Genomic DNA, 15,002 nt, shown 5'->3' on the forward strand with positions numbered 1-15,002 from the left:
TTGTCGCCGGGATATTTGCTTGTAAATTATTGACATTATAACATTTCAATCCTAAATATGGCAGTATGACCTCTAAAACGTGAGGACATTTTCCTTCTTAACTACAACACCGTTATCACACTTAACAAAATGAGTCATTTAATTCTCATGGCGACCCTTTGAAGAAGGTTCTGTCTAAAGGCAAGTGTGCTCTCTGGCCTGAATACCCTCTCCTTATCCAGTGTGACGCTGGGCTTCTTACCATCTTGGTCCTCAGGCTCTATAGCCCATTTCATCAGGGTATCTTTTGAAAAATGGCGCCCTGAACTGGGCATGATGCTCTCAGTCTGAGATCTGCAATGATCTGCATGTCTGTTAACGCATGGGAGAGCATTAGCTTTTTCAGCACCCACGTGTGGCACGTTTGGGGCCAATACTGAGCTTTGGTCAATGAAAACTCCTTTTTTGTTGTTTCTTTTTCGCATGAGATACTCTAACACCAGCTTCTCCTATAGTCCTTTCCCCGCAAGGAACTGCAGTATGTTTATTTCCCAATAGTGTCTGCCAATAAAGGGAAATAAGATTCGTTTGTTTTTGTTTTTCTTTTTTTGTTGGGGGAGGTGTATACAGTCGTGTGCGTTTAATCACGGGGACATGTTCTGAGAGATGCATCGTCAGATTTCGTCGTTGCATGAACATCAGAGTGCCCTTACACAGACCTAGATGGTACAGCCTGCTACACACCAAGGCCATGCGGTACTAATCTTAGGGGACCACTGTCATATATGCGGTCCATCGTTGATCTAAAGGTCTTATTTGGCTCATGACTGTACTGGATTTCTGTAGGAGATTTAGCCTCTTTAAAAATGTGAAATACAGAGTAGAGATATTTCGATGGTCAGGAATGCACACGTAAATTTTAATCACCACGAGCATCAGCTGTGACTATTTCTATTGTTAGCTCCATTTGGAGGTTGGTTGGTGGTATTGGTGAAGAAACTCCTTATCAGGCTTCACAATGCTGTAGATAGTCTTCTTTGAGCTTTGTTGAGGTATAACTGACAAATCAAACTGTGAGATATTTACAGTGTACATTGTGGTGATTTGATATATGTATACGTTGTGGAAAAATTCCCACCGTCTAGTAAATTAACATATGCCTCACTTTGCATATTTATCTTTTTTTTTTTGGTGAGTAAACATAAGTTCTCTCTTAGCAAATTTCGGTTATGCATTACAGTGTTATTAACTATAGTCACCGTGTTTACATTAGATCCTCAGATCTTATTCATCTTCTAGCTGGAAGTTTGTGCCCTTTTACCAACCTCTCCCTATTTCTCCCACCCCAAGTCCCTGGCAACCACTTTTCTACTGTCTCTTTCTATGAATTTGACTTTTTTTTTAGATTCCATACATAAGTGATACCATGCAGTATTTGTCTTTCTCTGGCTTATTTCACTCAACATAATACCCTCAAGATCTGTCCATGTTGTCGTAAATGGCAGGATTTCCTTCTTTCTCGTGGCTGAATAATATTCCATTGTGTGTGTATATATATATATCTACATACACCCTATCTTCTTTATCCGTTCATTCGCTGACGGACACTTAGGTTGTTCCCATATCTTCGCTATTGTGAATAATACTGCAATGAACATGGGGTGCAGATCTCTCTTAAAGATCCTGTGTTCATTTCCTTTGGATATACACCCAGAAGTGGGGTTGTTGGGTCATACAGCAGACAGTCTTAAAGGCAGAGCATGCTTTTGTGCAATTTGACTACTTTAGTTGACTACTCAATATGAAGTAGAAAGGTTTCCAGGTTAGAGTATTTGTCAAAACACAATTCCCTAATTAAAAAAAAATCTTCAGCTTACTTTTTTTCTTTTTAATTTTTATTGTAAAAAGTAAAATAAAGTTTATTAAAATTATGTTGTAAAATAACATAAAATAAAATTTAAACACAAAATTTACCCTCTTAACGATTTCTAAGTGCCCAGTTTACCTTTATACAGTTTATTTTTAACCTAAATGCAAGACTTTACATTTATTCCTGTTCCATTTCATCTTGTTGGTGTTGGCCTCCTATTAGAACCTGCAAAAATGTTTTCTAACCCTGAGTCCATCATCCAGTTTTCTGTATTAATCTCCCTCTCGGCTCCAAATTACTTTAAAATCGATCAACATCTATCCTGTTTATTTGCCTAAGCTGTTGACTAAAGTTGAATGCTCTGGTGCGCTCTTGATGCGGTGTGTTTATTGGGGAAATTGAATGAGTACAGGAGTTGAGAAACCCGAGCTTTGGTCCCAGTTCAGGTTCTCTGAGGTTCTCTGAGCTTAGCAAGGTGCGTCCCCTCGGAGGTTGGACTTCATTGTTCTTCTGACTCTAAATATAATGCTCCTGCTGTGGTTTTCTTTTCTTCCAGTTTATTCTGTCTCTTCTAACTCTATTCAAAACTATCTTCTCTCTTTTTGGCCTTTCACCTTTTTTCCTAGTCCTGCCTTGGTACTGGCCAGTGTGAGGAAAAGATACAATGTGTTGGAGAGAAGGAAGAGTGGCTGTTACTTCTTGGGCAATTTTCAATTCACATTTCTTATTTGGGCCCGTTCTTTTATTTATGCCCTTGTGGCCCGGGTACTTGGGGGGCCAGCTAAGCTTCTGGCCTTTTAGTATCTTTGAAGGAGACCAGGCACCAGGTGAACGCCAAGGAGAGTGTCAGCGGGTTTCTAGAACTTCAGCAGAGACCACAGCCTGCTGCAAATCCATCAGGTCAGGAAATAGGGCCAGACGGTTACAGCGATAGTGTAAATATTTTGTACAGTAAATAAATAAATGTTTAAAAGGAAAAAAATTGCTCCTATGTGTCTCTGTCCTGCTTTGTTTTTTCTGCAACAGCTGCCACCTTCCAAAGAGGGAGCCAGGCCTTGGAAATAGAATGTGTTCAGGTTTCTGCAGATGGTGACGCCTGTGATTTCTTAGGTCTGAATGGAAGATTCATTTTGGTAGCAGTTTCTTAGTAATTTGGGTCAAACACATAGTCTTTCAGCACCTACTATGTGTTGGACACTTTGAGGCACTTGAGTTACAATGATAAACAAGATATGATAGCCCTGGCCCCTAGGGGCTCATAATTTCCTGAGGGATATGGACACACAAACCACTGACTCTAAAAAATGTGCTGTGTGCTATAAGAGATATAAATAAGAGATGTGGAAACACAGAGGAGGAAATCCCTTTGGATGAGCTTGATGGAGGGTGTGACATTCGAGTTAGGTCTTGAAGGATGAGTGTGTATTTTCTAGGGAAACATGGGCATTCCAGTCAGAGGGAACAGAGTATGAAAGTCCCTAACATAGGACCAAGCTCAGCCTGTTTGAGGAATAGCCCAGGATGTCTGGAGCCCAGCTCCACAATTGGTTATTGCTTCCCAGCTTACAAAGCACAGCCACCAGCTTTGTCTTACTCAAGCTTTCCTATATTCCTGGGAAGTGAGTGGAAGGGGAATTATGACCTTCCTTTGCCACTGAGAAACCTGAGACTCTGGAACTTCCTGCCTTGACCAAGGTCACACAGCTGCGCAGTGCGGGAGCCCAGGCTGGAACCCCAGGGCTCTGACTTTAAGTCCAGAACTCTTTCTAAGTATGCCCCACTGCTCCTCCACATAGCATCTTAAAGGGGTAGAAAAAGAAGTTTCTGGTGATTGTGGACCAATATGATGATGGTACCCCTTCCTTTCTTTGGGAAGAGGAGCACCTTCTGCACTGTTTCAAAGGTGAATAAATTGAGTCCTGGGACTGCCTCACCAGTCACCTCTCAATCTAGAGCATTAAGGCAGCAGCAGCACCCCAGGGAGCTAGATGTTGGCCCAGAATTCCCAGGCACCACCTCCCAGGCCTCTCCTGTAGGCTGGGTGGGGAGAGATGCCAGGTAGAGCAAGTCCAGCGGACCATGGGAGAGAGAAGGAACAAGTGCAGCAGTAAAACGAGGGCTGAGGCAGCTCCCCCTCGGCCAAATCTGGAGAGAGAATCGGGTGTCATCAGAAATTAACTAATGCCTCTAGTAGACTACGTCACTGTGTCTTGACTGAGACCCCCAGAGGCTCTGAGCTTTTCTCTCAGGCTGGGGACCATGAGGGAAGCCGTGTCTCCTGCTTAGCAGTGGAGTCAGAATCTGAATAGGAATAGCGTTGGGGACCTGAGCCCTTACTCATTGCCCAGCGCTGAGCTACGTGCCACCCTCTGCTCTCCTGGAATGTCATGGGGTCAGACTCCTGGGAGGTCCTGGCTGGACCAGGCTCCTCTAGTCCAGCCATTCAGTTAGCCCAGGATTCAAGGAAAGTCAGGCGGAGATACCAATGCAGGTAAGGATGAATTTGATGAGAAGGAGAAACTCTGTCACCAGGCTCCAAGAGCAGCAGGTGTATCCTCACGTTCAGAGGCCTCTTGAGAAGGGCCACGGAAAAACTTATGTGCAAGAGAAGCTGTTAATTTTGTTGGCTGGTGGGTTTTAAAATCAGTCTCTGAATTCTGCATGCTCGTCTTTTTCATTTTGTGGATCTCACAAACACAGTGATGGCATTCACAGGAACCAAAAGCAAAGACCTTTTTAAATTGTCCACAAACCTGATGACCCCCTCAAGTCAATGTGTTTTGGCTCCCAGTGTTTCTCTCAATTTCTAGATCTCATTCACATATATATTATTACCTCCTTCTGGAACCTTCTCCTCTTGCCTTCCAGACTCCATACTTGCCTGGTCTTCCTCCTACTTGAGTGCCCAATCTTTCTCAGTCTCCTTTGCTGGCTCTTTCTCCTCATCCCAATCTTGACCCTTTTTTCTTCTTTATCTGGACTCAGTTCCTTTGTAACTTCACCAAGTCCTATGGCTTTAAATACCACCTATAAGCTGATAACTACCTGATTTAGACTTCTGACTTGATACCTCTCCTCAGTCCAAACTCATTTCCCTCCCTCTCCTGGGATATCTAAATGGCATCCTAAACTCAACACGTCCAAAAATGGAGCTTTTCACTTTCTACCACCAGCCTGCTCCTCCCCGAGTCACCCCCATGTCAGGGAATTGTATCACCACTCACTCCATCAAGAAAGCCCAAACCCTAGGAATCGTCCTTGATTCCTCTCTTTCCCTTGTACCCCACCTCCCGTCTATCAACTGCTGCCATGAGCTATCAATTCAAAATGTATTCTAAATCCAGGCCCTTCTTACCACCTCCATTGCTACCCTTCCACCCAGTCCACAGCCCTCTCTCACCTGAGCCATTGCAACAGCCTCCCAGTTGGTCTCCCTTTCTACTCTCTTACTCTCTACGGCTGATCGACTGCAGTTTTAAACACTTAAGTCAGATCATGTTACTCTTCTGCTCAAAACCCTCCATCACTTCCCATCATCCTTGGTGTAACAGCTGAAAGTTTTCACCATGACCTGTCTACCGGATCTGTGTCATCTCGCCCCTGGTTCCCCAGCCACTTCTCTCCAGCCATTCCAGCCTCATTCCTGTTCCTCAGCGTGCAAGCCTGTTCTTGCCTCAGGTCCTGATCCCTCTATCTGGAATGATCTTCCCCAGACCTTCAAAAGGGTGGGTCCTCACTTCACTGGATGAAAATGTCACCTCCCCCGAGTGGCCTTCCCAGACCACCCTGGTTATGAACAGCTTCTGATGCTCTCTCCCCCGACCATGTATTATTGTTCCCCACAGTAATTGTCTCTAAAGGAAGTTATATATTTGTTTACTTCTTCCTTTTATGTTTCCTCAACTAGAAAACTAGCTCCATGAGTCAGGGATTTCTGTCTTCTCCAATGTTCTATTCCCAGTGCCTAGAACAGTGCCCGGCATGTAAAGTGTGCTTAGAAAATACTTGTAGAAGGAATGGATTTGCTCTTTTGTCCAATTTTACAATTACTTCTTATTAGGCAACTTTACAATATCATGAAAGGATTTTTTTTTAAGATAAGAGCAATTTTACCTTCAAGTCTACCCCTCTATACACAACTGTTTTCAGTCTGTGGCCCTTCCCACCTTCTGCTCCCCTCGTAGATTTTGTATATCATCTTAGTTAATCTCAGAATCAGGCTGCTATTCAGAGATCACTCGTATCTCACCATTTTCCTCTTTCTCAGGATCCCCTCACCGTTCACGCTCTGCTCTCATCTTCCTGGCCCAGTTGCTCTCAGAGATGCCACAACCATACTGGAAAGGTCTGCGCTTCCCCGCGTTGTTTAAACAGAGCAGAGGGAACCGGGCTTACATTAAAACTCCAGAGGATTCTCTTAGATTCCATTAGTTCACCTACATGTATTTCATGAACCTCTGACTCATGTTAGGAACTGTGGTGGCCACTGAGGATGCAAAAATGGGTGTCATTGTCCCAGTTTCAAGGAATTCATAAACTAGTGGGAATTCATAAACTAGTGGAGGTGACCGTAAACAGTGGTCTGGGGAGGCCACTCTGGGGAGGTGACATTTTCATAGAATTTGCAGACAAATAAGGAGTTACGTGATAAGTGCCATGTCGTTGGTAGAGAGGGCGGGGGGCTAACTCTGTGAAAGGGAACAGTGCATGGAGGCATGGAAACGTGAGAGGCCTGATGTGTTTGGACATGAGCGAGCATTCCGTGGGGCTGGAGCGCAGGGCCCTCGGGAAGGAGTCCCCGGGGGAATCATGAGTGGCAGAAGACGAAGCAGGGGAGGTAGGCAGAAACCAGGTCATATGGGAAATTATACGTTGTGCTAAGAAATTCGAGCTGTATTCTGAAGGTATTGAAGATCCAATGAAAAGCAGAAGAATTTTCTGATTGAAAGTTCTGAATTCATTCATTTGTTCATTTATTCATTCAATCAATCAATATGTTTTTGAGCTCCTATTATACTAAGCCCAGTGCTAGGCTCTGAGTGTATAGTATTTAATAAATAGTCATTTTCCTTGCCACTATATAGCCAACAAACCATGGGACCCAAAGGAAAGTTGGCCGCTCCTGCCCTAGAGATCTACACGCATAGGAAATTTTATGATAGTGAAGAATGGAAACAATTTCTCTAACAATAAGTATATGTTTAAGCAAATGATGGTATGTTGATAGAATGGAATATTAGGTAGCAATTAGAAATGATGCTTGTGAGCATCAGAGAAAGATTTATGATGCCCCTTTATAATATAAGAGAAATATTTATGATGCTCACTGGAAAAAGTAGGGTAAAAATCTATATGGGGTGGTGTATATCAGTGGGAAAGGTATGCATAAAAAAGACCATAAAGTATACAAAAATATTAATTACAGCTGCCTCTCAGCAGAGTGAGTTTTCTGCTACTTTATACTTTTTCTGAACCAAAAAGTTTTCTCTATTTAGCACATATTTACTTTTTCAACCCAACATTTATTGTTAAAGGAAAAAGATGACCTAAACAAGAAATGAAAGTTGGGGGAGGGTAAAACAGGATTGACATGTGTCTACCTGACATGATTGAGGGGTCATCACCCCTGGAGGACTAGGACAGAGGGAGGACTTCTTGCATTCACGCAATTTCTTTAGGATGTGTGGCTGGTCATTCCTTGCTTATCCATGAAAATGTATGTAATAGCTTCTGTCTGAGGGACAGCAGCAGAACCAGCACTCTGGTCTGGCAAGTTCTTTTTTTTTTTCTTTTTGGGGGAGGAAGATTGGCCCTGAGCTAATATCTGTTGCCAATTTTCCTCCTTTTTTTTTTCTCCTCAAAGCCCCAGTACATAGGTGTATATCCTAGTAGTAAGTCCTTCTACTTCTTCTCTGTGGGAACCTGCCACAGCCTGGCTTGGTGAGCAGTGTGTAGGTCCATGCCCAGGATCCAAACCTGCAAACCCTGGGCCACTGAAACAGAGCACACAAACTTAACCACTTGGCCACGAAGCCGGCCTTGTGCAGCAAATTCTAATCCAGACTGACTCTATGTGACCTTGGACAAGCCAGTCTCCCCTTTGCCTGGTTACCCACCTCCCTGGAGGAGATTTTCCAAAGAGCTTTCCAGGAAATAGGACAAGCAAGAAGCTCCTGGCCACGGGGGAAGCAGATGTTTTTTTTCAGAATGAGGGCAAGCCCCTCCCAACATCCTATTCTTCCTCTAACCTTCAGTCTCTACCAATCCTGCTAGCAACTAATTTCTTTTTTATCTCTTCCAGGAAATGATCGAAATGGCCTAGATTTCAACAGGCAGGTAAGGACTTTCAGAAGAAAACGTTTATTCTATAGATTTTGGGGGTCACTTACACTGTGTCAGGTGTGGGGGATACCAAGAAGATTAAGTAAGTTTGAGGGCGTTTATTCATAGACTCGCAGCCTTAAAGGGCCTTTGCACCCAACCCTTCCCCCAGCCCACAGTCCAGTGATGGAGTCTCCTCTTCGCTTTCCCCTCAGAAGTGTACTGATGAGTGCAGCATCCATTTAAGATCAACTGCGTGCCAAATGTGGTCCAGAATCTGGGACAGCAGCTCCTCTCCTGCCTGAACTCAGCCTCAGTTGCCTCTTGGGCAAGTCTGTCTGTGTGGACTGACTGTGTGTAGAGGAATTTATGGAGATGCAAGGATGGAGTGTGTGGGTTCCTTAGGGGGCTCCTGACTTAAAGGAAGAAGATGGGGACAAAAAGAGAGAAACAACAAAAAGAGCTCAGGAAGGAGTGCGTAGCCCAGGTCAGGGGGATGGCATAGACGCAAGCTTGGTGCCTTTGAAGGAGGCCGAGTTGGGTGGGGTTCCAGTTAGTCAGGGAAGGTGGTGTTGGACAGACTGCAGGATGGATGGATGGATGTGTAAAGAGTAGGGTGGGGTGGAGGGAGAGGACTTTCCCTGTAAGGGTAGAGGCTGATGGGAAGGCTGGGGGGTGAGGGCCAGGACAGGGTGTGATGTCAGAAGCAGATGGTGGGAGGAGGAAGTCCAAGCTGGAGACACCCAGGAAGCAATAATGCGGGGCCCTAGAGCGAGGCGGAGTGGTGAGAATTAGATGCAAAGTCAGAAAGCCTGGGTTTTGGTCCTGTTTCTGCCACTAACTAGCTATATAACCTTAGTCAAGTCACTTAATATTTTTGGTCTGAGTTTTCTCAGCTGAAAGATTAATTTATTCCATAGATTTGGGGTGGGGGGAACATGTACTATGCCAGGTGTGGGAATACAAGGAAAATGACGACATAGTCTCCGGCCTGGAGGAGCTCACAGTCTAGTTTGAGGGCGTGGGGGAGACAGAGATGGAGGGAGAGGGAGAAGTAGACGGGGGGAGAGAGAGACTTTTAAGTGAATTAATTATAATACAATCTCATTCCTGCTTTACTAGAGATGTGGAAAAAACATGGTGTCAAACAGAAATGGGCACAGTTAATTTTTCCTGGGAGCTCAGGCCTGGCTTTGTGGAGGAGGTGATGTCTGAGTCTAGCTCTGAAGGATGAGTGGGAGTTGGTCAGGTAGAGCAAAGCGGGCTGGAGAGGGAGCCAGCCAGGGGAAGGGAGGTCAATCCCAGTGTAGTGGTGCGCTGGGACTCACTGGGGCTCTTTCCTGCTCCGCTATTCTGAATCCAGCTGTATATGGAAGCCTAGGGTGGGGCTGGGGGTAAAACGCAGACATGGATTCTTCTCCTCCTTTATCTGCACAGTGATTTGAAGTCACCACTAACGCTTCCTAAAAGGCTGTTAACTCTAGTTGTATCGTTTACTGTCAGAGGGAGGAATAATCTTGAGTCCTGAGCCAAACCCTCTTAGGCAAGCAACTTCTTCAATTTTGTTCACTGGGGCAGTTTGCTAACAAGTAGAGGCCGACTACTCTCCCTCTGTGCTCAGGACCTAAAACAGAGACTTCAGTTAAAGAGATATCTAGGTTAGCTATGAGGGAGGCCTTGCAGCCAATGTCGTTTATTAAACCCTGGATCAACTACCGAGAGAGACTATAGAATCAGCTCCTCACTCAAGGTCTTTAAATATGAGACAGATTCTTGTCTAAGGGAGAGTTTGGCCAGGTTTCCTTTAAGGGCAGGAGGATGGAGGAAGTTTCCCAAGGACTCTGTGATCCTGAAAGAGAGTCCTAAGCAGGTTGGGATATGGCCTGTGCCCTGTGCTTTCCATCCTGAGGACTCAGGATCCCAGCCTAGGGCCTACCTCTCGCTGCCCCAGGCCGTTGGACCACATGCACAGGGAGGAGCCCATCCCACACCAAGATATCGCCATACCAGCCCTGCCTGGAGGTGGCCAGCCCCACAGTCCCAGTGGGTTTGGTTGCCTTGTGATCTTTCTGAAACTTGAGAAACCCTCGCGCTTGGAACAAGGCTGAGGGCAGCCCCTCTGGCCCTGGGCAGCCTGCAGAGAGAACCCATGACCCTTTGCACAACTTTTGGGGTATGGTTTCCACACCAGTTGGAAGGAAGTTTCCTAGCTTCTGCCAGGAGTGGGCCTTGCTTGAGTTGGCTTCCCTCGGATGAGTCTCCTGGGGTGGGTCGTTCCCTCCCTCCCCTGGAAGGGTTTTTAGATTTCTCATGACTGACAAGAACAGACACGACAGATCTTTCCTTTAAAGAGGGGGGAATTTTGGAGGAAGAGAGGCTCAGCCGAGTCACACTCATTTATACACTTAGACTGGAGCCCTTTTCTGCTCACAAGCACACACCTCCACACCCTCCCTAAGGCTCGTCCTCGCTCCCCCTCCCTCTGTCCCACGGATGCCATCAGATATTGACGCCCACATGCTCACATTCACACCAGCTCACCTGCAGGCCTACAGGTGGGTCCCCAGGATTTCTCAGGCCAGTGCATTGAGACTCATGCCATCACACTTCACAACAAGGGAAGCAAACCAATACCTGCTGATGCCAGGCTCTGTGTAAGGTGATTTGGGCACTTTATCTCGTTTAATTCTCACTATAAATCAATAAGGTAAGTGTTAACTATCCCCATTATACAAATGAGGAAACTGCCTCCTAGGCAGCTCCACCTTATTTGGCAAAGGATTTGAGAGATTAAGTAATTTACCAAAGGTCACACGATTGGTCAACTGGCAGAACCAGGATTTGAACCCACCTCTCTTTGGCTCCAGAGCCTATTTTCCCCATGGTGCCTTGCTGCATCCTCCTCTGCAGTCTCTCAACTCCTCTCTCCTTGTCTATACACACCGTCCTTAGGGAGGGGCCTGGGAGCCAGAGGCTGAGCGTGACCTCAGCAGGACTAACTGGGAGGAAATGGGAGGGAGAGGGAGTGGGGAGGGGAAGAAAGAGTGGTTGTGTAGGAGCAGCCTCTGTATCTGATACAGGAAAGGGGTTGGCAGACGCAAGGGAGCAAAGGATGAGCCACTGCCCTCGGTGAAGCTCTTGTTGCAAGGCCCCAAGCCGGCTGGTGCAATTGGGAGTTGTGGCAAGGTGCCAGGTCACCTGCAGTCCTGAAGCTGCATGCACAAGGGACTTTGGCTTATTGGGAAGTTTTATGCTAAGGCTTTTAACTTCCCAGTCCCAGGAAAGCAGCCTGAGCCTGTTTGGAGGATAATTGTGGAAAGACCCCAGGACCTAGAAGCAGGACCAACCCTCAGTCCCCAGGAAAGATAAGACAAAATTGCCAATTCCTTAACTGGGGGAGTTGGCAATCCTGGGTGCCGGTGCTATTTCTGCCCTTATACAATCCTCTCCTGCTTTCTGGGCCTGTTTCCTCATGAATCAAACGAAGACGTTTGGATGGAATGATCTCTTAGGCCCCTGCAGTCTGAATGTTATGGTCCCATCATTTTTTTCATACCGTATGCTCAGTGGTTACTTTGACTTCCTTTCTCCTCTCATGTTTGTCTTTGAAGAGAAATGGGGAAGAGAGTGTCCATTTTTCACCCTGAGCTGTAGAGAGTGAGGGCAACTGTGTCACATGGAATCTTCCCAGCCTTTATGATCGTGTGTGATCCGGTGAAAGGAATCATTTGAAATTTGGGGGCAGAAACGGAAGAAACCAACAGGCTGGATCTGGGGTATTCCATTCATTCTTTGAAGGTTTAGTCATTCCAAGAACTAGATAGAGGGTGTCATTTGTAAGAAGATAAATTGCAGTAGTGTGCAGTGAATTCTGTAAGAGACATGACAGTACTGAGCTCTGGGATACTGCCCAACTATATCAACAAAGAGATGGTGTCTGAAGTACGTGGCAAGAGAAGAGTAGGGAGCTTGACTGGTAGAGAGGGCCAGCAGGAATATTCCAGGCAGAGGAGACAGTGTGTGAAGGCTCAGTGTTGTAAAGGGCACGGCTTTGGAGATGTGAGAAGAGGGATGAGATGGTGGAAGATGAGGCTGGAGCTGTGGGTTGGGCCAGATTACGAAGAGCTCTAGATGCCCAGGAAAGAAGTTTGGATTTTATCCCTTGGGCAGTAGGGAGCCACTCGGCATTTTCAAGCATGACTAGTTTCATTTAATGGAAGAGCATTAGAGGCGGGTGTGGGTGAGGAGGGAAGGAAGGACGAATGATGCAAGAGAGGCCTGGTGGGATGCCGTTGTGGTAGGAAGAAGTGGGCAATGCTAAGGAGAGGGATTACAGCGAAGAGCTAAGCACACGTGGAGCCAGAGTGCCCCAGTTTGTATTCTGGGTTTGAATTCTACCTGGCTCTGTGACCTTGGGCAAGTTCTTCAGCTTCTGTGTTCCTCAAACTCCTTGTCTGTAAAATGGGGTGAATAATGGTTCCTATCTCACAGGGTTGATATGAGGATCAAATGAGTGTGTGTGTGTGTGTGTGTGTGTGTGTGCGTGCGCACGCGCGCATGTACCACTTAGACAAGTGTCTAGAACATGCATACTGTATACGTATTTGTTATTATTATTACTGTGTCAGTAGGCATGGAGAGACTCAGATTTGAGAGATATTTCTGATATAAAATCAAGAGCATTTTGGCAACAAATTGTACCTTGACAGCAAAGGAAAGGGAAGAGTCCAGCACAGTTCTTAGTTTGCTAGCTTAGGATGCTGAGCATTAGTGGGACTGCAACCAGAGATCAAGAGGACAGGAGGTGGAGCATTTGTCCAGATGACAGCAGAAGAAAGAAGGGTAGATAATGGGCTATGGGTGCCCAACACGTGGTGAGAAATTTGGATCTGGAGCCCAGGAGACAGGTCAGGACTAAAGATGCATATTGGGGAGTCACAATTGAATCATGTTAACTAAAGTGATGGGAGGGAGTGAGGTCACCTAGAGAGGGTATGCAGAGTGGGATGGGGACAGACCTAGAGGAGAAGGAACACCAAAGGGACAGGCTGAGGAGTGAGTGCTTATAAATGAGACTATAGAAGGAATGGTCAAAGTAAGTCATTGGGCACACTCCCCTGGAAGGTTTAATGAGATGGTAGGATGCTTGCACCTTTATGAACGTGACAGACACAAATACAGTCTGATAGGGGTATGCTGTACTGAGAGCTCAAAAGCCATGGTTTTCCAAAATGTTAAACAACTCTTGGTAAACCTCCAAACAAAATAAAATATAATCTTTCCTCAATTTACACAGAAAATGACATCCCTAGAAAAAAATCAGTGCGTATTAAAAGTGTGCAGGGCCGGCCCCATGGCCAAGTGGTTAAGGTTCTGCACTCCACTTTCAGCAGCCCAAGTTCATGGGTTCAGATCCCGGGTGCAGACCAACTCCACTAGTCAGCCATGCTGTGCATCCCACATAAAAAGTGGAGGAAGATTGGCACAGCTGTTGGCTCAGGGCTAATCTTCCTCAAGCAAAAAAAGAGAGGATGATTAGCAATGGATGTTAGCTCAGGGCAAATCTTCCTCACACACAACAAAGAAAAAGTGTGCAAAAGATACTTTGTGCTTGCATAAAAAATGGAATTGGGTTCTGGGCTTATATGATTATAGGCAGGCTGTTTACTGACACAAATGTCTTGTGGGGCATTTGAAAGTCATATGGGACATGAACAAGGGTTTGTCATTTGTCCCATCTTCTGTACTGCAGGATATCTAGAATGCCTGCCCTCTACCCAGGAAATGCAAATCGAGCCTCCTAATTATGAAGCCAGCCAGAAAAACCACCCCACAGATTTCAGAAAATGCCATGCAGGTTAGCTGTCACCTCCAGTGAGGACAGCTGTCCTAGACCCGCTGTAGAGAGAGGTCACTTCTACCGGGAGGCAGAGAGAAAGATGTTCTCCTTGCTACAGCTCTGCTACATAGAAATACGAGGCAGCGGAAAGTAGAGGCTCCCTGGGCACTGGGAAGAGCACCCCAGAAATAACACACACAGCCTCTGCCCTCAGAGAACTTACTTGCTGTGCAATGAGGGGGACAGGTCTGAAAATTTCCAAAAAATGTCAGAACAAGGAGTGGTAAACCAGTGTGGCCTCAACAGGGAGTGAGCTGGCTTACTGAGTGACTAGGCAGCCACAGAGTGGAATTTTCAGGCAGGGGATAATTGGCGAGGTCAAAGGACTCCTTTCTCCAAAGTGATTTCCCCAGTGTTGTCAAAATAATATAAAAATAATGATATTTATTGGATCCTGCCTGTGTGCCAGACACTGAGTGCCAAATGCTTTATAACCATTATTCCATTTAATGCTTGCCCTACCATCCATAAGCGGACAGGTCTGAATTTAAAGCCAGGCCTGCCAGACGCCAGACTGCATGGTTCTGGTGCTCCACACCCCGCAGGTCTCAGAGGAGGCAGGCCGACGTAGTGACTTGGGCAACCTCTCTGTGCCTCATATTCCTCATCCAGAGGTGAGAACAGGAATAGTATCTACTTCCTAGGCGTGTTGTAAGGATTATTTATAGTTAAGATTTATAACTTAGAATAGTCTCTGACATCCAGTAATCAATCAATAAACATTAGCTCCTATTATTTTCTGATGAATCAGAACCCATAATTTTCTCTTCCTCTCCTCCCTGTGGCTGCTGAGCTGGGCTTGCACTTGTTTGGATGGGCTGAGGATGCTACCAGAAAGCTAGCATTACCAGAAAGGCGATTTTTTTCTGGGATCCACGATATCTCAGTCTAAGCCCCCAGCCCCTAGGCTCCAGTGGGCAGAAGCTGATAGCT

At 45.8% G+C, this 15,002-nt stretch overlaps 1 protein-coding gene across 1 annotated transcript in view; it reads left to right on the plus strand.

Annotated features, from left to right (window-relative positions):
• The window catches only part of POU2F3 (POU class 2 homeobox 3), a 72,242-nt gene that overhangs the window by 21,537 nt on the left and 35,703 nt on the right, over positions 1–15,002 (plus strand). Inside the window, exon 3 of the mRNA XM_008513735.2 lies at positions 8,151–8,185. Within this exon, the coding sequence (XP_008511957.2) occupies positions 8,151–8,185 (35 nt within the window). The remainder of the gene's footprint in view (positions 1–8,150; positions 8,186–15,002) is intronic.

Source organism: Equus przewalskii, chromosome 6, assembly GCF_037783145.1.
Source record: "Equus przewalskii isolate Varuska chromosome 6, EquPr2, whole genome shotgun sequence".
Lineage (NCBI taxonomy): Eukaryota > Metazoa > Chordata > Mammalia > Perissodactyla > Equidae > Equus > Equus przewalskii.